Source organism: Emys orbicularis, chromosome 10 (assembly GCF_028017835.1).
Source record: "Emys orbicularis isolate rEmyOrb1 chromosome 10, rEmyOrb1.hap1, whole genome shotgun sequence".
Lineage (NCBI taxonomy): Eukaryota > Metazoa > Chordata > Testudines > Emydidae > Emys > Emys orbicularis.
Window position 1 is genome coordinate 11,532,133 of NC_088692.1, and position 25,279 is coordinate 11,557,411.

The 25,279-nt window shown below is 46.6% G+C and overlaps 3 protein-coding genes across 3 annotated transcripts in view; 2 read left to right on the top strand and 1 right to left on the bottom strand.

The window, feature by feature from the left end:
- Positions 1 to 4,566: 4,566 nt before the first annotated feature.
- On the bottom strand, positions 4,567 to 10,297 carry NUDT1 (nudix hydrolase 1). The gene is made up of 4 exons (XM_065412638.1): positions 10,276 to 10,297; positions 9,640 to 9,800; positions 5,220 to 5,365; positions 4,567 to 4,757 (listed from the first exon to the last, which is right to left on the bottom strand). The coding sequence occupies exons 2-4, from the start codon at positions 9,789 to 9,791 to the stop codon at positions 4,585 to 4,587; spliced, it is 471 nt and encodes a 156-aa protein (XP_065268710.1). The 5' UTR covers positions 9,792 to 9,800; positions 10,276 to 10,297; the 3' UTR covers positions 4,567 to 4,584.
- Positions 10,298 to 10,491: 194 nt separating this feature from the next.
- MRM2 (mitochondrial rRNA methyltransferase 2) lies at positions 10,492 to 15,615 on the top strand. Its single transcript, XM_065412350.1, has 3 exons — positions 10,492 to 10,553; positions 12,623 to 12,912; positions 15,102 to 15,615. Exons 1-3 carry the CDS (start codon positions 10,546 to 10,548, stop codon positions 15,542 to 15,544), a joined length of 741 nt encoding a protein of 246 aa, XP_065268422.1. The 5' UTR covers positions 10,492 to 10,545; the 3' UTR covers positions 15,545 to 15,615.
- Positions 15,616 to 18,033: 2,418 nt separating this feature from the next.
- The window catches only part of MAD1L1 (mitotic arrest deficient 1 like 1), a 560,284-nt gene continuing 553,038 nt past the window's right edge, over positions 18,034 to 25,279 (top strand). The window contains exons 1-4 of the mRNA XM_065412141.1: positions 18,034 to 18,081; positions 20,489 to 20,651; positions 22,108 to 22,248; positions 23,732 to 23,911. Of these exons, the coding sequence (XP_065268213.1) occupies positions 20,502 to 20,651; positions 22,108 to 22,248; positions 23,732 to 23,911 (471 nt within the window). The 5' untranslated portion in view covers positions 18,034 to 18,081; positions 20,489 to 20,501. The remainder of the gene's footprint in view (positions 18,082 to 20,488; positions 20,652 to 22,107; positions 22,249 to 23,731; positions 23,912 to 25,279) is intronic.

Here is a 25,279-nt window from a genome sequence, read left to right on the forward strand (position 1 = left end):
ATCCCTTAGAAAGGGATAACTTTTCATACTGTTGAAGCAGGGCAGTTCTGGGGTGATCAACTTTCCTGGGAAGAGCTGGAGTCTTCACTCCTGGGTGTCTGTTACACGCTGGTATCCTCAGAGGACGGCTGCCTGTAAGATCCCAAACTGGCTAAGGCTGATGTTCCCTCTGATCTACTATCAATTGTTACATAACCAGGACAGGACTGAAAATGTTCAGTTCATCAGCAAGAGTCAGTATTTATCATGGTGATGCTGCCACTCTTTTCTGGCAGTACCACCATGATCATCGTCTCTTGAAGATGAAGACAAACGCCTTGAGGTGAAGGAGGCAATAAGCTTCAAGTGAGTGAAAAGGAAACACACTGACTAGGAAGAATGAGCTGTCAAATTTGGACCATAATTATTTCCCTATTCTAGGTAACTTGCCCATGAAAGGGGGATATATTCAACTTCTCTAATTTTAGAATTCTGATTCTTATATATAGTGTTGGCTAGTTTCTGCTGCAAGAGGAACTAGGATTGAAATAACCAAAGTTACTTGACATATGTCAATAAGCTAATCAGTGTTCTGGTGTCTGGGACAGGCAGGACCCTTCCATCTTTGAGAAATCACCACTGTGGGACAGGGGCTACACTAGATTGTCCTACATAGGACACTGAGTTTGTCTACACTGCAATCATCAGATGTGACTACAGCATGTGTAGGCATAGCCAAGCTCGCTTTACTCTAGCTAGCTCAGCTACTGGGAAAGTGAAGCCCTGGCAGTGCACAATTCAGCGCTGACTGTACAAATGTGTCCAGAACCCAGGTAATTACTTGGATGACTAGCCCGTGCTGAAACCAATGCTGCTCTTGCTTCACTCCTACTCACACACAAGCTAGCTTGATTAAACTAGCTATGTGAACTGCAGCCACACTCTATTAATGCAGTGTAAATGTGCCCGGTGTGTGTCGATTTCTTGGTGCTGGGGCTAGGGAGAGCTGTGGCTTTTGACACTCTTAAAGGGGTGAATGTAAAAACAGGTCTTACACAGAATGCTTTGCTTGTTGCGTGTTAGCAGCTTAAGTGCTAACTCTTTCTAATGCTTGCTCAAAATGTTTCCCTTGCAACTAATCTACCATGCTTTGCAAGAGCCTGAGACAGGTGCTAGCGAATCTTTGGCAGAGAATACAAAGCAATACAGAAGAGATTCTATTCACAAACCAGGACAAATTGCTAAGACCATAAATGTATGTACAGTGTAATAATAAACCACCATCCTGAGTGGTAGACAGGAAACATTTCTCCACTTGACCTTGTTTAGACTAGGAAGATAGGTTGTTTTATGTTAGCTTACATTACATTTTAATGTGATTTTAAACACTAGTGCAGACAGTATCAATGCTTTTAAAAATGTGTTGCCTGGTTGTGGTCAACCCCAGCTCCTGCGCCCCCAGCATAAATCTTTTTATTTTTTTGGTAATCAAAGAGTAGTTTATTTGTTTAATTTAACAGTAGACAATCAAAATAAGAAAATGCTGTACATTGTCTTGGAAAAGTTTGGATCTCCCATATAATCAAATGGGGAGCTGCGTTGCCTGTATCAGTTGTCTGATAGAGGGTGATCGTCAGCATAGCAAAGAGTTGGCTCTAGTAGAAAGAAACTTTGCCCTTTTCACAGTTATAAAAAGCCTGAAAGTGTAACAACTATTTCTAAACTCTTAAGCGCATATTAAATAGTTAGCTGTCCAAGGGATAACTGCTCATTGCTGTTCTTTAAGCAGCAGCCCTTTCAGGCTCTGCCTGTGGAATTCAGTAGGATAATCAGCTTTATATATGTCACAGGCTTAACCTATCTTAAAAAGAAATGTTTAATTGGAGTGGCTCTGAGTGAGAATACATCCATTCGTGCAGTCGCCTTGTCCTAGCCCCTGAATGAACACAGGGATGAGCATACACTGCTTCACCGAGGACTGCAGTTGCCGTTCAACAACATCTGCTGTTTTGGGCAGCTTTCAAGAGAGAATGAGTGCCTCGTGTTCATATACCTGATACAGCCAATGCCACATCCTGGGGGACTGCCCTGGTTACTACTCCCTCTGTGGAGCATCTTCCTCTCATATTGTGGTTCATACAAGCTTTAACTTGCAAACCTTTTTTTATAGACTTAGCCATTCTGGTCTGAAAGCCAAATGGTGGTGGCATGACTACTTCCAGCAGCAGAGAAGGGGCTTCTGCACTTGTATTCTCCTCTCAGTTTAGGGTCAATGCAGTTTGCAGAGATAGCGTCTATTTCAACTTCTCTGCTGTGGAAGAGTGCAGGGTAGAAAAGTCCAACTGACTTCAGTTCTCTATGTGCCATATGCAATGTAGAGGAAAGAGAACCAGCTGCTTCCATGGTCCATGCTATGTTCAGACTAACAAACAGAAATAGTGAAAACAAAACATAATGCATTGAATAAGCAGTTTCCAACACCAGAGCTGGTAGGGCATTAGCTTGCCAAATTTTCTGATAACTGGAATTAGTTTTGAATTGATGTTAAGCACAACAGGAAATGAGTTCAACAGGGCATGCCAGTTAGCCAAGACCTGCTGCTGCTGTAAGCTCTAGCACCAAAGAGTTCATGTGTCTTTCTGAATGGAAGCTTTCTCTGCACATATTGACCTCATGGGGGCTTCCACCCATTTGCGATGTGACTTTGTAGATAAGGCATCCAGACTTATAATTTTCAGTGCAAGTGTCTCTGCACCAGAATGTCTTGAAGAAGCCAGGTCTGTAGATGAGTATGAAGCCGGAGAGGAGAACCTGACTCTTCAGTACAGAAATTAGTTTCCTTTCCACCAAAAGAGCCATGTAGCCTGCCTTTCCTATTGCCACCACTGTTTCTAACCGGAAGGGGACAACATGTGGTGCCCACTCTGACCAGCTGCACAGAAGGGTTTACAGATGGGGAAACTTCCCAAAATATCAATCTCTCTTTCCCCCCCCCCCCCTTACCTGTGACTTGCTGATGGGATCACTATGTTTAAACAGTGCCTTGCTCTCTTCTTGTCTCTGCTCCATCTGCTCTTCCTTTTTGATCATCCATGGAAGTCACTGCTGAATTTGTAACAGGCTAGCTGCACAAGTTCAAGACTGTGACTTTACTGAAAGATGAAGCAGCAGCTCAAGTGAGGACAGAATTCAAAATACTGGTCTCTGCAATAGTATCAGAGGGAATAGAGTGTTTGTAATACAGAATGAATGGCAGGGGTACAAGGCACGAACTCTTATCCTTTGCCTTCAAGCCAAGGCTTGCCACGTGCATGAGGAATGGCACTTTGACTAGTACAGACTATTCAGAGCAGCTGGACGGAGATAGGAAGAGGCAGGCTTGGTTGGAGGATGTGAATTTTACCTGCTTGGGAAAATCCTGTATCTTTGCTTTGCTCAAATAGTCTTATGTATGAAGCACTTTATCAAACTGCAGGAATTAGAAAACTATTACTACAGCTGATAGACTGGAAATGTTTACAGATTATATTACATTCCAAGATTCTATCTCCAATGTGTTTAAAAAATATGTATTTGTAAGACAAAAAAAAACTTGTATAAGAAGTTTAAGAGTGGCTTTATTATTTCTGGTATGGACTGATTAAACTCATTGCCCTGCATGCTGAGTTGGGAGCAGACCCAAGCCCGGTACGGCTCACCTGCTGCTGTCCTGGGGTGAAACCTATTACAAAGCCCCTGCTGAAGGTTCTGAGCTTTATAGCACTTGTTCACTTGTCAGCATGAACAGTTGAGCAGGAGGGACAGTTAATAACCATTTAAACAGTGAATGAATAGTTAAGGTTAAGAGAAATGAGAACCTGGGCAGGGCCTAAGCAATGCTATGCAACCACATTGCTTTATTTTACCCATTGCCACAACCTCCTGCTGCTTTGAGAGGAAAAGAACTAGAGCCATGCACAGTTCCATGCCCAGCCTCCCCAAAATGCTCCACCCTCAGCTGGCCCTGAATAAGAGGAAGCAACACACTGTCCCAGTTTGGAGGATGGGTGGGGAAGAGAATTAAGGGGAGTGCTAGTTCCAGTGCTGTAGCACTGTAATAGTTAACCACTTTCTTCACAGAAAGTGGTTAACTATTACACTCCAGTCTCTATGCTGCCTGGGGGCAGGTCTCCTGCTTCTGGACTATTTTTAAGGGCCTTTCAGAAATCATCTTGTCACTTCCCTGGAACATGAATCAGACCGTGAATCCTATATTCATTTTAGTATTTTAATGTAAAAGAGGGCCATCTGAGAAGGAACAGATTATTGATCTAACTGTTAAAGGAGAAGGGATACCATTGAATTATGGGAGTCATTACCAAGCCATAACTGAAACACCCCACACCTTGGAACTGCACCAGCACAAGAACTGCTGTCTTTTGTTCTCCCTCAAGAGAAAAGCCACTTTTTCTCCTCCACCCATCCAGTAGATAAGTCTCCTCTGCTGAGAAAGGAGCGCATTGCATAAAATGGCCACTACTATGGCATGTTAACACCTAATAGTTGGGGCCTGGCCCAATATGGGCAATGATGTATTTGGTGAGGGCGGAATGCTGCTGTTTCCTCTTAAACCTCCTCCACTTGTCTCAGCGTGTGCTCCAGAATAGTGTCTAGCCCCTGGAACTTAAAATAGCCCTGGAACGACTTCTTTTGGAGCAGTAGGGGGAACCAGTAGACATCATCTGGCCACATGTGACTGAAAGGCACCTGATCCAGTTGAAACCACTGCGGACGCATTTCTAAAATAGGAAGAATAAAGAGGTTTGGGTAAACTTATTTCACTGCTCTTTTGTTTTGATGCTGGGTGTCCTAGGAGGGAAGGAAAGCACTTCCAACAACTATGATCCATAGGCCTGCACAGCTAGCTGGCTTCCTTATGGAGGGATTGTAGGGGGAAATTGTCCAGAGGAAGAAGCAGGACTCAGGGAGGCAATGGGCTGCTAATGTTGCTCAGACAACACAGCCCTACTCAGCCACCACCCGCTTTCTAGTAAACGCTGGCAGGACGCTTCTGGTCAGGAGAATGAGGGCTGAGAGTCCAAAACTAATATTGAGGGTGTGGGGGGGAGAGTAATTCAATGTGCATCATAGAGGCCCACATAAGTATGGGACCAGCATCACCCCTTCTCCACATATGCTTTTAAGTATTAGGAAATAGGGGCAAACAAATCTTTGTGCTGCCACTTGCCCTGTGCTCCTACCATCACTTTCTGTTGGCTCTCCATGAAAGCTGTCTGTCCGGAAGATGTGGACTTCCATGAGCTCAGAGTTACCTACAAACTCGAAGGTGATCTGACCTATCTTCTGCAAGTTGTCTACGGTCAATCCGCTCTCTTCCAGCAGCTCCCTGCAAGAGGGACAGATATCTTTGCATGAGGGTGAGCAGTGGGAAAACACAAACTCAACAGTCAACGTCTGCACACGCACACCACTCTGGGGTGAAGGCAGAGAGACAGCCTGCATCTTTTGCACAAATGTGGACAGAGAAATTGAGGGGGGAAGTTGACAACTTTAAAGCAGGAGTGCCTAAAACTTCCTCAGCTTACGGTCACATTGGCAACTTGTCAGGAGGGTGGAGGATGCACCTGCCAGTGTAAGATGAGAGCAAAATGTAACTCGCAAAGTGCATAGGTCCCAGCAAGTAATGGTCCAGCCTGAATGCCAAATTGCCAGCCTACTTGGACCAAGATGGCTCAGAGCATGCTGGGACCTGCAATCTGCTGGCACCACGCACCTGCATTAGATAACTATTAGAGCAAGGGCTAATGAGCCATTCCTAAATGATGCATCATGAAATCCAGAAAGCAGGGAATTGTTAAAACTTTGTGTGTGTGAATTTTGCTGTTTGGATAATGATGGCGTATTCCAGAATCTACATGGGAGGATTGGCAGAAAATGGCACCCTGTGAGTAGAGATCTCGGTGGATTTAGGACAAGCCTACTGCCCATTGCCGGAAGCAGGCTTATTAAAAACGTTGTATATTCTTGTTATAGGAAAAAATTCAAGTTTAAAAAAAAAAAAAGGGACATTCTGGAGAAATTGGGTAGAGGAAAGATTAGGTTTAGCCTTTTACAGTTGAACTCTGTACTTTTGTATTAAATCGAGTTATTCAGCCATTACTCCTCTTGCAAGGGGCAGATCCTTTTTAAGATACACTACAGCTGGGTGAAAACTCTCCCCACCTCCAGCCTCACTTTTAATACTGAGCAGCTCGATGGGATCCTTCCCCAAGGCAGCACATAGTGCTTTGCAAATATCAGTTTAGTTAAGCCCTCAGACATCTTGGTGAGGAAGGTAAGATATATAAGGATGTCTGCATTTACCAATGGAATTCCGCTACTGCCGAGGCTGAATGAAACTGCTGTTTAATAGCACAGGATACTAGGTAATGGTTCAAGACAGGAAGTCAATACTATATCCAGCTGAAATGCAGGGGGGATTTTGGAAGGTTGGATGCAATGATCAAAGCTGAAATTTGTTCAGAACTGTTGGGTTGGTTTGCCTATTGTTATGAAAAGTGTCAGTTTCTTCTCTGATGAGCACAAATAGCCAGGATTACATCTTATCTGAAAACACCATGCTGGGGGCCATGCCACTGACCCAGAGAAGAGTGTCTCTTTTTTGACTTGTCATCTCCTCTTCCAATGTGCACCTAAGTACCACAAAAGGTCTCTCATTTAAGTATTGATCTGGCTCCCCTTTTAATTCAGATATTATGAATCTTCAGCAGTATTTTATTGGTCAAATATGTAACAGCTTTCACTTGCAGGTCTGAATTGCCAGTACAAAAACCTGTAGTGAACTGTGTTCAGAGGACAGAACTGCTGGGCTTCATTCCAATACTGATGCAGGATATCACCACAATCCATGTGATGCCAAATATTTTACTTCTTATTTAGACCAGTGTAAATAGTGTCAACCATTATGAAAAAGCAAGCAGTGACTACAGTGAACTTTCTGTGTACACCCTATGTGAAAGTATGAGAGGCTAAAGGATATACTTAAAATTCTGCTATGTCTTCTCTGAAGTTGCCAGCCAGCCAGTTCCCCACTTCATCACACAGGGCTTGGGCCACTTGGGGGGAAAAAATAGATTAACTGCTTTATTTATCTTAATGCACTTTAGGCATTTTTTTGCCTGCCCCTGACAGACTAGGTATGGAACTGTGAGCTTAGTCCAGGGCTCTTCCAATGTACAGCAATAACTAATAGTTTGAAAGCTACTGTATATTCAGCTGCAGTATTTAATTAAAGTTAGACCTGACTTTAAAATGAATGTGTAGTTGGATTTTTTTCATTATTTTTGGCAGGGCAGCAACTCCCAAGTTAAGTGTAATGGGAACCCTCCGTAAGGTATCAACCTCTCTCTGGCATCAATCCCATTTTAGAATTACACACTGATTTCACGGTTTGACTAATTTTAGTTGATCTTCCTGGAATAGATTATAGTGTCTAAAATAGATGTTTTCTCAGTAATAGAGCTTAAAGCATCATTTCACAGGCTTCATTTCACTGGGTGTGACACTGCTATGGCTTTCTAAGCAGTTTGATACAAATGTGTACAGTCCAGTTCCCTACACAGTGGCTGGAAACATAATGGGTAAAAAATTAAACTAGAAATAATGAACCAGTTCACTGCTCCCTTAATAAGCTAAAGTGACATGGTGGGCGTTTGGGGGCTCTAGGGGATACTGTGTATCAAGTGAGCTACAGTAGCTGTTGAAGCAGGAAACATAATTTGATACATGTCTCAGATTAACAGTTAGTCATTATGTATGCTAAGCCCCTACCCAGAGACGGGATGGCACAAGAGAGAGCCAGATCCAACAGGCTGGTGCAATTGGTGGCTGAGTTAGTTCCCCAGAGTGACACTGCTGCCAGCTCTGATGAGCTGCTCCAGGAGGGCTCCAGCTCAAACTGCTACATACAGTCCAGAGCAACATCCTTTGTCGGGGTGCTGACCACCCTGCTTGTGATCGCTGAAACATTCCAAATATGGCTAAAAACTCCTACATGTTAAAGCCAAAGCTTCTAAATCCAAAATGGTGCAAGTGGCCAGTGTACACCTATGAAACACGACATGTTGGTCTAGTAACTTTAGAACTTCAGTGCTGGTGTGAGGCTTAGTGTGTGCAGTACTTTGAGAACTTTACAAGTACTTATTAAATGCTAAATTATTCAAAGCATCCATCCCATTTACCCTATTTTCAGCAGTAGCAAGAGCCTAACAAACCAACAGCACGCTGAAGAAAGGAGGCTTATCTCCCTCCCTCCATAAACTGTCAGTAACTTCTCTGAAAGGCTGTTATATAAAATGCAGCCGAAGAAGCCCTGTGAGAGACCAGTTCTCTGCAAAGTAAACTACTCTATGCAGAAGGGAGCTTTGGAATACCCAGAAACAAACAAAACTAGCCAGTGTAACATACCCAGAGATTTACTGTAGCAATGCCAAACTCCCTGCCGTTCTGAAGGAAAATTCAGGCATTTGTGAAAGGGCTGGGAGGTTGGGAGACATGGGCTTATGTCAGAAGAACTCTTCTATATGAAGCTGACATTCATTTTTATATGAAATTACTGATTCAGCGCTCATCTGCCATGTTACCTTCTGCTGCAATCCCAACAGACCTCAAGATAAATAGGAGTGGGCTGGTTCAATCAATAATTGGAGAGAGACCCAAGTGCTGCAGAAAGTCAGTACTGGTGACTCAGTAGCTGGCACTCTTCCTTTGAGCCCTTACTGAAACAATCCCACAACACAGCCAAGGCAACACTGTGCTGCTTATCTTTTGGATGAAATTTAAAACGGGTTTACCAGAGAGTCTCTGGCACTTTTAGTAAAAGAGATATTAACTTGGTATCCTGTCCAAATTACAACTCATGTAATTACATTGTTTAGCACACTATTCATCAGTCATGTCCTCAACTCGTGTAGTGCATAGACGAGACTATTGCAATAGGTGCTACTTACTGCTCAAGGATTTTCAGTGATGGGTGAAGTGATTCTCTACATAACCCTTAGCAACCTGCCATACTTAATTAGTTTACAAAGTGCTCAGTGATCTTTTCACAAAAGGCACTACAGACTTGCCAAGTAATATTTAATTGGGCTGAGGCTTGTGTAATAAATTATGTAAGCAGGGGGAAAAAAATCACCTGATCAGTGCTGCCAACTCTTGCGATTTTATCACAAGTCTCCTGATATTTGATGTTTTTCTTAAAGCTTCAGCTTTTATTTTTCAAAGAAAGTTTCCAGCCCTCAACATTGAAGGTAAAAAACTTGAAAAACGCGAAAGATTCAAAACCCAAACAGCAAATAACCCACCCCCCAGTGTTTTGGCTTTAAACATTATGATTTAAACAATCTCATGATTTTTTAAAAAGGGAGGCTGACTCGTGGTTTCTAAATGCTGGAAGGTGGTGATACTCTCTTGTTACACACCCAACTTGGAGATGCCTGGCCAAATGACACTTTGAATAGTTCAGGGAGAGGGATCACCCATTCTGCCTGCCTCTTCTGGTTGAATAAGGAGCCACCAACTGACCTATCAGCGCCCCATCTGGTCTTGCCTCCCACATCCCCACGGCGCACGTGTGCCCACGCAGTGCCCCGCCCATCTCACCTGTGGGCTGCCTGCTCTATGGTCTCACCCGCTTGCACTTTGCCCCCGAATCCATTCCAGCGCCCAGCCCCGAATCCACGTTTCTTCATGCCCAGCAGCACCCGCTGGGGCTGCACCACCAGCACCAGTGTGAAGAGCTTGCTTGTGAACATCGCACCTGTCTGTGCAAAGGGGAGATGGGTCTGAGCCGGGCACTCCTGGGAGACTGCGATCAGACACCGTGGCCTGCGCCCGCAGCGCATGGGACACACAGGCAGGGGCGCTGGAACAATTTGTATAGTGGGGGTGCTGAGAGCCATTAGCCCAAACTATAAACCCTGTGTATGATGGAAACCACTTCAAACCAGGGCGTGCGGTAGCACCCAATGGGTCGTGCTGCTGTGCCCGGACCTGCCCCCCACTTAGCCCCAGAGATTGCTGATTAAAGCCAATCACCCTCCGCCCTTCAGCGCCCAGCCCATCACTGACCTATCCGCTCCCGGCCCGGCCGCTCTGCCCCCCCATCATTAACCTGGCCCGGCCCGTCTGGCCCCCATGACTAACCTGGTCCGCTCTTCCCCCCCACCCCATGACTAACCTAGCCCGCCCCGGCCTGTCCCGTCCCCGGCTCGGGCCGCTCCGACCCCCATCACTCACCTGGCCCGCTCCGCCCCCTGGCGAACCCGGCCCACGTGGAGCGGCGCTGCGCCGGCGGTTGCTCAGTTGAAAAGGGCCCGACGGGCAGCAGAAGCCGAAACGGGCGCCCGAGAGAGGCTGCGGCGCGCAGAGCTGGAAAGCCGCTTTCTCCCCACCCGGCGCCGAGCCGGAACCCGCGGCGCAGAGCGTGTTTCTGGGCGGGGAGGCCTCGGAGGAGTCACTGGGAGCCGGGCGGGGGGCAGCGGGCGCCCTTCGCTGTGGGCCGGAGCCATGAGCCGGTGAGGGGCCCGGTGGGGGGCTCTGGTGCCCCTCCCCGGGGCGTGGGGGGAGGGATCGGGGAGCTCAGCCCTGGGGTCCTTGCGCGGTTTGATCGCTTTGTTCTTCCTGCGTTAGGCGGGAGGTGTGAGTGGGCGGGCAGGGGGCCCAGCGAGGCGAGTCAGACAGCGGGGAGCAGGGAATTGAATCAAGTGGCAGCCCGGTCCAGAGACACTTGTGACTAGCCACAGTACCGTCCCCTAGAGAGAGGGGTTTAAGGGCGGTCGCTGCTGCTGCTCACAGGGTGCTCCCTGTCGCCGTGGTGCATTGCAGGGGGGCGGGCTGTGACTCCCCAGTGCTAGAATAAGACTTCATTCCATATCCCTTGTTCTGTTCTTCTCTTTTCCCATTGAGCCCCTATTTGGGCCTGGAAGAGAGAGGTGTGTGTGTGTGTGTGTGTGTGTGCGCAAACACCCTTTCCCCAAGGCCTGTTGCATCAAATAGGGCAGGGGTACCACTTTTGTTGCTTTAAAGGAAAAAACTTCAGACTTGTTAATATTTGAAATCTAGAAATAGGGACAGTTGGGGGAGAAAAGGCAGGGAGTCATTGTTGAACTCACTCAATGAACTCCGTTTGAAATCTCTGGAACTGAAAGAAATTTTTGGAAGCAGAGGATTAATGCAGAGGATTAACCATTGTATGCTAAAACAATTATGACTGTCCCAAATGGGGAAATCAGTATGTTATGGGGATGAAATTCTACTGCATGAGTCTGACACTGTGATGTTGATCTGATCTATTCCTTTGCAGCATTATTACATACCATGTGACAATGGGTCATGGCCCCTGAATAATGTGATACAATGTGCCAATGCTACACAGGCCCAAAGCTGATATTGGAATTTGTGATTGTCTCAAAAGCAGCACTTATATGTGGAGTTACCCAATCAGAAAATCTAATCCACTATTTGTGGGGCTGTTACCCTGTCTCTGGATCACATGCAGATTTCTGTTACTCGGTACATATAACTTTTAACAGTGAGGGTGATTTTACCATTGGAACAGCTTACAGAGGGATGTGGTAGATTCTCCATCACTTGAAGATTTAAAACAAGATGGAATAGCTTTCTAAAAACATGCTGTACCTCAGACACAAGATAAGGGTTGGATGCAGGAATTACTGGGTGAAATTCTATGGTCTTGTTATGCAGGAGGTGAGATTAGGTAATCATAATGGGTGGTCCCTTCTGGCCTTGAAATCTATGAATCAATGCTTTTAAAACTGCTGTTATTGGGAAAGATGAAGGAGAATTTACACTAAGTTTATTAGTGGGAAAATGGGACTTTTGGAGGAGTAATGTTAACTAACCTTCTTTCTTAGTGAATTTAGTGTTGGGGTGAAGTTCTTTAATGACCGCTCTGGTGACTGAATGCCTCTCTATATCCACAGAACAGCTACAACATGGTGTCTTTTTACTATGTTTGAAGAACTATTTTTAGGAGAAAGAGGGGCATCCAGATTCATTTGTTTCACGGTACCTTTGCCACTGCCAACAAAGATGCTCCCTGTGCTAACAGTGATGGGGTATGTGTTGCAATAGGTGAACACCTATTCCCTAGAAACTGGACCAAGAAGAACCATTTAGCTTCACATGTGACTGTCTCACAGCAATCCGACGGCCTGGTATTCAATAGTATCGATCTTGCAGAGTTGTTTCAAGGACTGGATAATGTTGATACTGTTCTTAGGATACGAAAATCTCACTGTAAATGCTGAGCTGTTTGGGGGCACGGGACCATCCTTTTGTTCTGTGTTTGTACAGTGCTGTTGCAGAATAGGATCCTGGTCCATAATTGAGACTCTTGGATGCTACTACAATGCAAATAAAAAATAATTATAATAATTAACTGCAGGTGCCCAATAGTCTCTAAAATGAGTCAGTAAATTTCAGGAGTCCCATCTGTAGAAGAGCTTACTGATAGATTGAAAGGAATGAGGTTAGAATTGGAGTCTGTTACTTTAGAGACATATGGTTGTCAAGTGCACAGTGGTTATGCAGAAACAGATTAACTTACCTTTCTTTTTTATAGTTATCAGAGGTTGGTGAGCACTTCCCTTCAGTGCCAAAGGTTCCACACTGCAGCAGGATGTCTAAAGAGCAAAACTGGGGCAGAGCACCGCTGGCTGGAGCGGCATCTTAAGGATCCATTTGTGAGGGCAACAAAACAACATAATTATCGTTGCCGGAGTGCTTTCAAACTGCTGGAGATAGATGACAAACATAAGGTTCTTCGTCCAGGGCTCTCTGTGATAGACTTCGGGGCAGCTCCTGGAGCTTGGAGTCAGGTTGCTGTACAGCGAGTCAATGCTTTGGGCACTGGTGAGTGCACACGCTTAGCACCCAGAAGAACTAGACAAAGCTGACTCAACCTGCAGTCTGTGAGGAGTGTCTTCTGCTCTACTAATAGATTTAGCTGTGCTGCAGACAGCTGAATGTGGGTGTGTGCTTACATTCAGTACAGTCATTAATAGCTGTTTAAAGTATGTGGGGCTTTTTGTAACCATGATGGTAATAAAGAGGAGCAATTCCTATGGGGTGGAGAAGCCATCTTTAGGGAGTACCCAGCATTTTTCAAATGCGGCCACCTGGGCTTTTCTTGCGACCACAGCCTCCTGGGCAGTGATGGGGGTGGGAGGGGGGTAAAGCAGCGGCCCCTCCACCGGGACTGCCAGCAGTGGTTGGGCCCTGCTCCCCTCTGGAGAGACACAAGCTGGAGGAGCAGACACCTAGTTCCCCACCTTCCCGGGGGCAGTGAAGTCAGGCTTCAGCCCTGGGGCTTCGAGCTTCATTCCCTGGCCAGGTGGTGGTGGGCTCTAGCCCTGAGTTCACCTCCCCCCCCCCCCCCCCCCATCACCCTGGCCCCCTCTGCCTCCCCCCAGTGCCCTCCGCCCTGGCTCCCTCTGCCTCCAAACCCACCACCCCCTCTAGGGCTTGCTGGGCGGCTGAGTAAGTCTGCTGTGAAAAGTGATATTTGTGTGTTTGTTAATATCACTTTTCACAGACTTAATATCTAGCAAGTCTTTATATTATTTAAAAAAAAAAAAAAAGACAAGAATGTGCAAAGCACCATATTTGTGTTTCTGTTCTGTTTAGGTCCAGTAAAGAATAGAGACAACTGTATGCTGTTTTTATTATTGAGTTTGCAAAAAAAATCCTACATAAATAAATTACAATGATTAGGACACATATATGCATATATCCTAATTTTCTCTGTACCCCGGGGAGTGCTCAACCCCCCTTCTGCCCCAGGCCTGCCCCCACTCCACATCTTCTCCCGAGCCCGCACTCTGCCCCAGGTCCCGACTCAACTCCACCCGAAAGCCCTGTCCTGCTCCTGCTCTGCCCCCAGCCCGGCCCCCACTCCACCCCTTACGCCGAGGTCTCATCCCTGTCCCACCTCTGCTCTGCCACCGCCCCACCTCTTCCCGCCCCCTCCCCTGAGCATGCCCCATCCCTGCTCCTCCTCTCCCTCCCAGCGCTTCCTGCACGCCGTGGAACAGCTGATTGTGGCAGGCTGGGAGGGAGGGGAAAGAGTTGATCAGTGGGGCTGCCTGCAGGCGGGCGGGAGATGCTGTGGGGGAGCTTGGCTGCCGGTTGGTGCTAATCATCTGCTAACTTTTTTCCGTGGGTGCTCCAGGGCTGGAGCACCCCTGGAGTTGGCGCCAATGCCTATAGGTGCATATTTTTGTTTTTCCTAAAGTTAATTAAGTATTTTAGGAAAAACTGTCAGAGCGGCCACCAGCAACAGTGGGTGGCCACACTGTGAGGCCACCAAAAATGTGTTGTGAGAACCCAGGAGATAGCTGATCTATTGTAGAAGTGGGTAAAGCTCTTACATTGAGCTACTCTATGGGGTATTATAGAGGGTTGGGCATAGGGGAAGAGGGGGTCTGTCCCCATCTCTGCCACTAGCTTAGGATATGTCTATGCTAGAAACATGCTGTACTGTAGATACTTACTACAGTGATGGAAGAGGTTGCTCCATCGCTGTAGTAAATCCACTTCTCTGAGACCAGCCCTTAGTGGGTAACCTTAGGCAAGAAGCTTAGCTTTTCTGTATCTTAATTTCCCTTTCTATAAACATGGTGGTAACATTGACCTCCTAGAGGTGTTGTGTTTTAATTCATTAATGTTTGTAAGATGCTGTATAACAGGGCAAAGAACTGTTGTTATTGGCTGACTCCAGCACAGTCTCACTGTTGACACACTGGGTAGAGATGGATGAAGAGGTTTTCTGGAATATCGATCTTTAAAGAAAGCTTGCTTTTATTTTTTTTTAAATTTGCTAAAAATAACTAGGGTGAGATGAACATAATAAATGAGCATTCTGGTTATAGGAGGACTAGACGGCACTTTGTCAATGTGTGGTGTAGGTTTGTGTATTGAACTCTGGGGAAACTCACGAATATGACTTGTATTGTTAGCAGCTCTTGTAATAAGAGTGATTAATTTGGAGGTAAGGAGGTGTCTTGCATCTTCCATTCTTGCATTAACTCTTTGTTTCCTAGATCCTAACGCCCCTGTTGGTTTTGTCCTTGGAGTTGACCTTCTTCATGTTTCCCCTCTGGAAGGAGCAGTCTTCCTTCCCAATGCTGATATTACAGATCCAGTCACGCTTAAGAAGATCCAGAAGCTCCTTCCTACAGAGAGGGCAGACGTTATCTTGAGTGACATGGCACCTAATGCCACAGGGATCCGAGAGCTAGATCATCAGAAGTTGATTAACTTGTGCTTGATCCTTTTGGATCTGTCCCAAAGTATCTTGCGGCCAAGGGGAACCATCCTCTGTAAATTCTGGGATGGACGGGAAGCCCATCTTCTCCAAAACAGACTAATGGAGCACTTCCAAGACGTGCGAACTATAAAGCCTCAGTCCAGCCGGAAAGAGTCAGCAGAGATCTATTACTTGGCAAAACTGTACAATGATGGAGTGAAACATCAGAAACAGTGATGATTGTGTCTGCCATTATTGCAGTGGTTGTCAGTCACTGACTGGATACTTTGATTTGAAGTGTATTTAAAAAAAAAAAAAAAAAAAATCCCAGCATTGAGACTCTGAAATTGAATTGCTTTATTGTTAAGCCTAACTTGGTGAAATCTGTCATTTCTATAACACTATAGGTGTCCATCGTGGTTTATAGATACAAGGTTGTTGCCCCACTGAGTTTATAATCTAATTAGGCAAGTAAGGACATCCAGTCTAACTCCCCACCTGGGAAGAAAGCTCTTGGAAATTTATATAAAACCTGCCTGTGGGGGATGGAAATAAAAATTAAAACACTAGTTATAGATTTGTTTACATGTGTATGTTTATTTCAAATTGCTACTCTGCGACTGTAGTCATGCTTTGGACAAAACGTAAGGCAGTTGTCAATCTGAGAGTGAAGAGAAGGGAACTATGAGTCAGTTTTACTTCCTCTGCATTTTTCCTAAAAGTTTGTGCAATGTATTAGTGCACTTTTTGCCAAATAACCGTATGGGCTGAAAATTTCCATGTCAGCTGTCTGCCTCAAGCTGAAGTTTTCTGGAAACTTCAGCCAAAATGGTTAAGCTCTTTCTAAGAAAGAGGCTAGGAAAAATGCATGTTTTACCTGTATTAAAAACTTCAGGTGATTTATTCTTTGAGAAGGTCTGTTGTGCCCAGGCTTTGGAGCAGGGCCTTGAAGCTTGGAAGAGGAGTGGCCTTTTTGTCATGGATGTACCTTTTGTTGTCCCTATGACAATCCAACCACACTTAACCAGCTTACAAGCCTCTGAAAAATCAGTTTTTACATGTGCTCAAGTCGAGTCCTGTTAGAGCTTAGTAGCTAAATTCCCCAAAGAGTTTGTTTTCACTTGGCATGCTCCAGTCCTGGGCTGAGCAGGATTTTCCCTGCAATTACAGCTCTTACCTGCTAAGCCCCAAAGTCATAGAAAGCAAAGTGGTGGAGGCTCTCTCATGCAGCCTCGGGAAAGAGCTGGTCAGAGTCACTTGTGCGCGTAGGGGAAGCATAGCTGGGAATCCCAGTTTAGCAGTGTAAGAAGGTTTACAAAGTTCACATTTTAGTTATTGTGGTTTATTTTGGATTTCTGTTTAAACACTTGGTTTGATTAAACTGCACCCTACCTCGAGAGTGGGATAAGGGCATGAATGGCTGAAGCTAACAGTGGGCATCCTTAGTGCTACTGCTGGAGAGGGGAGACTGGGGTGTGAATTGCTGAGTTTCTCAGCCTTGTAGCCATCATTTCTCGGCAGAGGGGGCAAAGGTGCAATTGCATACCAAAAAAGGGTGAGGAAGGAAAGTGGGAGTGAGAAATCATGAATTCTTTATCTACTTACAGAGGGACAGCAACAGGATCTTAAAAAGGGACACAGCTCTTCATTCCCCTCAGGCCTCTTCCTCTTCCAGTGTCAACAGTGCGCTTTGGGCATATTCTTCTACTCCTGACAGTACTAATGCTGGTCACGGGTGTGATTCCAAAGCCAATGCATGCACAGTTATATTGCTACTAATGTTTTTAGTCCAGGTTACTCATTTATTTTCCTCATTTTCTAAGCTCTTCATCTCTTCTGGGAAGGAAGCAAAAAACGTGCTCAGTAGAGGACAGAAATGTGATCAGGTCTGGCTGGCCGGAAATGGGGCCTGTGGGGGGGTGTATGATCCTAGGAGTCCCTCCTGCTGCTTCTGTCGGTGAAGCAGTGGCAGGGGAAGGTTCTCTGCAGGTGTCCTGGTCCAATCTGATAGCAGAACTGCACGGTTCAAAGGAGGGAATGCAGGCATTGTTGTCACTGTGGTCAGGAGTTGTGAAGATCTGGGTGGGCCAGGTGGGTTACTCACTCTCCATGTGGCATGCTGGCAGCACAACTGGAGCATGGTGCCTCCTGCCTAGTTGGAGGAGGGATGGTCACTTGCAGTGGGGCCTCATGCCCTTTCTGGAAGGGGTGTGTGTGTGTCCCCCCCTATTAGAATAACTATTGTTGTTAAACATTTGTATTGCACTAGAGCTGAGAGGCCCTAAAAGGAGTCCAGGTCCCAGGGTGCTAGGCACTGTATGTACACAGCGTGGGAGACAGTCCCTACCGGGAATAGCTGATACAGTCTAAACTACCCAAGGAGGGGAGAGAGGAAATATCACACAAGCACAGAGTGAGCAAGGTCACACAGCAAAGCTGAGTCTGGAACCCAGGTCTCCTGAACCCCAGGCCAGGGTCTGAATCACAAACTCATCCTTCCACTCCGGAAGAAAGTGGCAGGTCTCCCATATACAACGTTGCTATGATACTCACGGGTTTACTCTACCGCGCTGGGGAAATAGGAATTTCACGCGTGCTCCCAGCATTACGGTAAGAGGAGAACGGAGGAGCTACAGCTAGGATACAAGTATAATCCCAACATTACGGTAAGGGGAGGGACTGGTCTCGCGGGAGCTGGGCGCGAGTTCTCGCGAGATCTCGGTGCAGGACAAGGAGGGAGATCCAAGCAGGAGTGAGGGAGCCGGCTGTGGCGGGTGAGTGTGAGAGGCCCGCGCTGCGCCCCGCCGGCCTCGTCTCCAGGGCGGTAACTGGACTGGCCGCCCCCTCCCGCTCCGTGGCATCACGGGACCCTCTTTCCCACAGACCCCCCCGCCCGGGCATCAGCACAGCCCCCCCTTCCCAGAATCCCCCCGGGGCAGCAGCGCAGGGCCCCGCCCCCCTCCCAGAACCCCATTCCCCGGGGCAGCAGCGCAGGGCCCTGCCCCTGCCCCCCCCCCCACAAAACCCTATCCCCCAGGGCAGCAGCGCAGGGCCCCGCCCCCCTCCCAGAACCCCATCCCCCGGGGCATTAGCACAGGGCCCCCCCGAACCCCGTCCCCACAGAACCCCGTCCCCTGGGGCAGTAGCACAGGGCCCTGCCCCCCGACACTGACCCTCCCCCACCTGGGCAGCAGCACAGGGCCACGTTCCCCTCCCCCCCAAACTTCTCTGGGGCAGCAGCAGCACAGGGCCCTGGGTGACATGGAACCGAGCCCCCCAGGGGGGCAGCAGTGCAGGGCCCCGCTCCCCCTGACACTGACCCCCCCCCCCCCCACGGAGCAGCAGCGCAGGGCCCTGCTTCCCCCGACACTGAATTCTCCCCCGGGCAGCAGCGTAGGGTCTGTCCCTCCCAACACTGAACCTCCTGGGGCATTAACACAGGGCCCTGCCCTCCTGACACTGAACCTCCCTGGGGCAGCAGCACAGGGCCCCGCCACCAATGTGCCCCTCCCCTCAGGGCAACAGCATGTGGGTTTTGGCTCCCTCACTTTTACTGTGGCTGACAATTTTGGTTTTGCATGTTGTATGTGTAGGGCCCTACCAAATTCACGGTCCATTTTGGTAAATTTCATGTCAGAGGATTTTTAAAATCTGAAATTTCAAATGGTTGTAACTGGGGCTCCTGACCCAAAAAGGGGTTAAATAAATGGAGATATCTTTATCTCATAGAACTGGAAGGGACCCCGAAAGGTCATCAGGGTTGTGGAAGGGTCGCAAGGCTATTGTAGAGGGGTCACGGTATTGCCACTCTTACTTCTGCGCTGCTGCTGCTGCCTGCAGAGATGGGCAGCTGGAGAGTGGCAGCTGCTGGCTGGGAGCCCAGCTCTGAAGGCAGCGCCACTGCCAGCAGCAGTGCAGAAATGAGGGTGCCATGGTATGTTATTGCCACCCTTACTTCTGTGCCGCCACTGGAAGTGGGACTGACCCGGCTCTGGGAGCGGCCCGTGCCAGGGAAGCGGAAGTCCCGTCCCTCCACTGCCTGGGCCGGGGCTAGCAGCTGGAGCCTGGAGCAAAGTAGGAGTCCCTGGCCCAGACGCCCCCAGCCCTGCTCCTCCCAAGTGCTTGGGTGTTAAAGGGGCCTTGGGTTGGCTGTGGGTGGGTGACCATCGCATCTCCGCCCCCCCCCCCCCGCCCACGTCACCCACCCATAAGGCCGTCCCTGACTCCTCCCAAAAAGTGATGCCTCCCATACCATGCCACCCTCACTTCTGAGTTGCTGCTAGTGGCAGCGCTGCCTTTAGAGCTGGATGCCCAGCCAGCAGCCACTGCTCTGAAGACAGTGCAGAAGTAAGGATGGCAATACCATGACCCCCCTACAATAGCCAGATTTCACGGTTTGTGACTTGTTTTTCATGGCCGTGAATTTGATAGGGCCCTATGTATATGGGAAGAATGTGGAGTCCAGAGCAGGGGTTCTCACAAATTTGTTGGTGGCCTCAGAGTGCGGCCACCAACTCTTGCTGGTGACTGCTCAGACAAAACTGTCTCTCTGTCCCTGCCTCCCACGGCCCTTCAGTGAGAGCCTCCTCCCGCATCCCCACCCCAGGTGGGTCAGGAACTCACCGGCTGCCTGTAGAGTCCCCGGTTCCCCATGCCTGTCTGGGAAGGAGTGGAGGAGCTGCCTGGGGGAGCACTCCAGCAACTGAAACCTGCAGCCATCTCCTCTGACAAGAGCTGCCTCCAGCACTGCACACACCATGTCTCCAGAGGCACTGCCTGGGGCCCCCGAGGAGGCTGTGCTGTGCAGGGTACCGGTCCCCGCTGCAGGGAGGAACTGCTGCTTTGCCCCCACAATCTGCTCCCCCCCCCAATGCTTTGGAGGCTGTTGTGGCTGAAAAAAAATCCACTAGTGGCTGCATATGGCCCCGGTGGCCGCATTTGAGAAACACTGCTCCAGAGTGACTTGAAGAAAGGGTTCAGAGTAGCAGCCGTGTTAGTCTGTATCCGCAAAAATAACAGGAGTACTTGTGGCACCTTAGATTTGTTAGTCTCTAAGGTGCCACAAGTACTCCTGTTATTTTTGAAGAAAGGGGTATGCCTTTCCTGAGTTACAGCAGTGAATAAGACTGTAAGCTGCCCTGGATGTTTCACTTTTGGCTTTGTATGTGTGTGTGTTTACAGCAGAGAGCTCACCATGGAGAACCTGGAGGATAATACAACTGTGTTCTCCACCCTGAGATCTTTCAATAACTTCATTTCTCAGCGTGTGGAGGGGGCATCTGGTCCGGCCACGCCAGGATCATTTCAAAGTACCTTGCATATGCAGTACCAGCAGAGGGTGCAGGTGAGACATCCCTGGCTCACTGACAGCTGTAGTGTCACTACAGTCAAGAGTTTAGATTTCATTTGATCTTATGCATGGAAATGTTTTTTTTTAGTTAGGAGATGAGGGCTGTCCCTTCTTACATTGCTATCCCTACATTGTCAATGATGGAGATAATTTGCACCCAAAATAAAACTCTTTAATTCCTTTCATTTAAAAAAAAAAAAGGTGAGTTATGGGCCTGACTGTTTGTCCTGGTTAATCAAGGGGCTCCCTTGAATTCTTCCCCTTTAAGTTATCTGTAGGCCAACACAGGCATCTGTATTGTGATTTCCCGTCATCCTGCCCCACAACGGAGCTTAACTGATGGCTTGCTTGCAGGGTTGGACAATTTTTCCTGGCTTGCATAGCTCTCTCTTGAAAACGTTCTGTCAGCTGAGCTAAACTATCTGTGGTGTGTTTATGATATTGACTCTGAGGACTGAATTGAGATCACCAAATTCATTCCATTGAGGCCCTTTATGTGGGCCAGAATTGTAGCCCTGGAAGCATAAATGTCCAATTTACTAAACCAGTCTTCATGGATATTATGGTGATGGCATTTCAGCAATACCTAAGAGATCTTAGACAAATCTCCCTTAAAGTTCTTGTGTTCTGTAGCTTTGTTTTGGATCTCTAGTTATGTCTCTGAGTGTAAAGTAAGGGTTTGCCATGTTTATTTTAATTTCCATTGCATTTAAAGTTCTGACTATAATATTTTAATCTCCTTACTCTTTTTTTGTGTGACACATCGCTGATTGTGGAGTCTTTAATGAATGCGTGTTGAGGTCTGGGATTCTGATTGTCTTTATGAAACATGAATATTTCCTCCATGTTCAAAGTGCTCTGTTGATTCCTTCAGTGCTCCTAGATTACACAGGAGTACCAGCAGTAGTTTTACACAAAAAATACATTCATGTAAAAAATTAGGTTGTACCTTGTATGTCTAATTGCAGTGGGGAAAAACCTGCTACTTTGCTCAGCACTTAGTTTCACAGATGTAAGTATGGGGCCTGATCTCTGACCCTTGACTAGCTCCTGTTTCTTCTTCTTTGAGAAGGCCAAAGAAATCTGTAATAGGAGTCTTTTTAGTTTTGTATGTGGTAAGTGTATTCTAGAAGGGAGCTTCTGTAATGATTGGTGTGGGAAATTTGGAGTCAAGTTCCCAAAATTCACCCACACTCCCATTTTTTAGCTATCACTGAGTCCCTGTGCGACCTTGGGCATGTCACTTAACTCTTGGTCCTCAGTTTCCCCATCTGCTAAATGGGTAGTATGATACTTACCTACCCCATATAGGACATGATGGGCTAAATATATCCAGGTTTGTAGAGTAATTTGAAAGCCAAAGCTGGAGGGCATTGTAGAAAGGCAAAATATTATTGCTTTTCTGCTGATTGTGTGTTTTTATGTCTCTCTTCACGTGGAAACTGATCAGCTGGAGGAAGAAGCTGGGCAAATCCGTTCCAAATCTCAGCTCCTGCAAGTGGAACGGGAGAAGATGCAGATGGAACTGAGCCACAAAAGAGCTCGCATTGAGCTGGAGAAGGCAGCTAATACTAATGCTAGGAGCTACGAGGTAGGTATGGCATTCATGCTATCTGACAGCCAAGGCTCCAGTCAGAGCATCTTGAGATCACTAAAACTTTGTTGCATGGCTGACAAATAGTCTGATACTGATCTGACCACCGGATATTCTATAAATGTATTTATTTAGCACTCTGTTGCTCATCAGTATAAAACAAAAGGAGATTCAGGTCTGCTGCATTAAACCTTGTTTCTTCCAGAAGCGTTTAAACTTAATTTGGCACAATTGCAAACATTTGGTATGTTTGACTGTAATGAACTGGAATGATAGCAACACCTGTCATGCAACTGCCATACAAGAGAAGCTGCATTGATAAGACGCTGAGCTCTAGTCAGCGACTATTAGCTTCATTGCCTTCTGGTTGTGTGCCCAAATGTGTTGGCTTAGCTATGTTACTAAAATAAGCAGCAGAGTTTGTGGGCTTTGTCATCCTATAAAGCTCTTAGCATCACTCCAAAGTTCAGCTGCTTTAAAAAAAAAAAAAAAAAATCAATCCAGCAAAATATTATAAGATGCTGGGAGACAGATTTACTCTGTAGCTGTGAAATGGTGGGTCACTGAGTAAATTCCTGGTTCTGCCTCAAGTCAGGTGATCTTGCGATTAAGCCAAGAACAGTTCAAACCTGAATCTAGCTGAGTCAGTCACAGAAACCCTTAAAATACTGGCACAAAAAGGGAGCATCACTAATCCAGCAGTGTGGTAATTACCCTGCTCAAATTCGGTGCTTCATGAGTCATGTGGATAAAGGTTTCAGGAACCTTGCATTGCTTTGCATAATCCTTGCTTAGTATGTAAATCTGTGGCCCGATTTGCTTTGATTAGCAGAGCAATTTGCTTTACATTTTTCAATAAGTGCTAATCAATTTGAGTTAGAAATGAACTTGAAATGGCATGTGAAATGCTGTCAGAGTGCCAATAAAATAAATAAATCTAGCTGAAAAAAACCCAACTAAATCTGCCCCCATATGTTTTGTTGCACTGGTTGTTTATACTGTATGTTTAAAGTTGACTTATTTAAGTTTAAAATATTTTAGACTTAAAATGCTCTAATGCAAATAGAAATTTCACAGAGAAACTTGTCTTGTTACTCCAGATATTAAGGTCCCAGGCTCAGTGAAATAAACTTGTTGTGCAAGGGTAATTGATGTATCCAGGGTTTTCATGTTTGAGCCTATGTAAATTACGCTGTGCAAACCAGAAGCCAACTCTGTGTGCTAACGTCCAAACATCAGTTCAAGAAATGCTTGGAATTTGTCTAGTAATTTTCTGGCTTCATTACCCTGTGTTTCATTCCCCTGTCATTGAGAAGCTTTGCTAGTGAGGGGGGTTAAAGAGTTTGGCTCTGAAAAGCATTGGTTGGTGGGGTTGCCTGTGGGACTATAATGAGGAAGGGGGCAAAGAGGAAAGGACAATGTCTTCACCGTTATGGTTCTTTCTTCTTTATGAAGTCCCTTTACATTTTCCCTTCCCTAGCGAGAGGCTGACCGTAACCAGGAGCTCCTCACACGTATAAAGCACTATCAGGAAAAGGAAGTGGAGGCTGAGGCTAAGCTGAAGGAACAAATGGAGATGAATAAAACCTATAAGAAGAGCATGGAGACTGTGAGCAAGAAGCTGCAGGAGAAGGAGAGCAAACTGGCTGAAGCTAATGAAGTAAGAACATAGCAATTTCTTATTTCACCCAGTGCTCTAGGTGACTTTGAGGGTCACGTGGAATCAGAGCAATCCACTCTTGTTACAATAATTAAACAAACACAGATGAGTTGTGTCCCCTACTCCAAAGAGCTTACAGTCTAAACAGGACAGGAAACGGGATAACAGTTTGGGAGAGGTGAATATGGGGAATATGAGACGACATTGCTTGGAGAAGTGGATTTGGAGGAGAAAAACAGTTGCAGGGCAAGGACATGGAGAGTGTTCTGGGCATGGGGGAAATCAGGATAGAAGTCATGAAGTGGAGAGGGCGGGAAAGCAATGAAGGGAGTGATAAGATGAGAGGGAGTGAAGGAAACGAGCAGGAGAATTGGAGGAGCTGAGATTTAGGTCGGACCAAACTACCAAGAGGGGACATCTTCCAAATAGGTCCTAAATGGCAACTTCCTTTACTAGCATTTGTTAGCTAAGCACCCAAAACTTAGGGACCATGAGGAGGGGTTCAAATGAGTAGATTTAACTTACCAATTGGAATTTGTGGCAATAAAAGTATGAAGACACTGTTGGAGGTTGGAAGAAAAACTAAACCAATAATTTGGAGTCCCGGCAACTGACCTATTTCTATGCCAGTTTTATCCCCACATCCCTCAAATTTGGGTCAGGGATCTTGTCTCTTTAATGCATCTAACGCATTTTGGGTGCAATCCGATATGTTTCAGAATGCTAAAGGTGGGAGTGAGGCATGAGGGTCAGGTGAATAATGGTTATTTGAGCCAATGTGGCTTATTCTTCAACTTTGTGAAGTTCCTTCCTCTGCTTTGCTGTCTATATTTGCTATATAGGGTTCGTCAGTCAACTAGTTTATTTCCGACTTGGCAGTACTGATGTTTGTCCCTCCTTTCAGAGTAGCAGCCGTGTTAGTCTGTATCCGCAAAAAGAACAGGAGTACTTGTGGCACCTTAGAGACTAACAAATTTATTAGAGCATAAGCTTTCGTGGGCTACAGCCCACTTCTTCGCTGAGCCTAGTAGCTTAGTAAAGGAGTAATGGCAAATGCTGCTGTGAATACTGTCTTAGCCATATCTGTTCCTTGTGCCAATCACCATGGTAGCTAGACCTCTACTGAGGACTTGTCTCTGCTATTACTTGGCTGGTTGAAAATATTTGGGTCTCTGTTTTGAAACCCCGCTGCTTAGGAGCATGTGGATGAGGTGATGGTGGGATAGTTGTCAACAGTAAGACAGATCCTCTTGTGAGCACAGGTTCTGGCTTTGAGGTTTGTTTTTTGCGTACCAGTTTGAGGTCATACACTTAATGAATAATGGAAATGTCAATTTGGGTGGCAGATGAAAGAGAGCAAAGAATTTT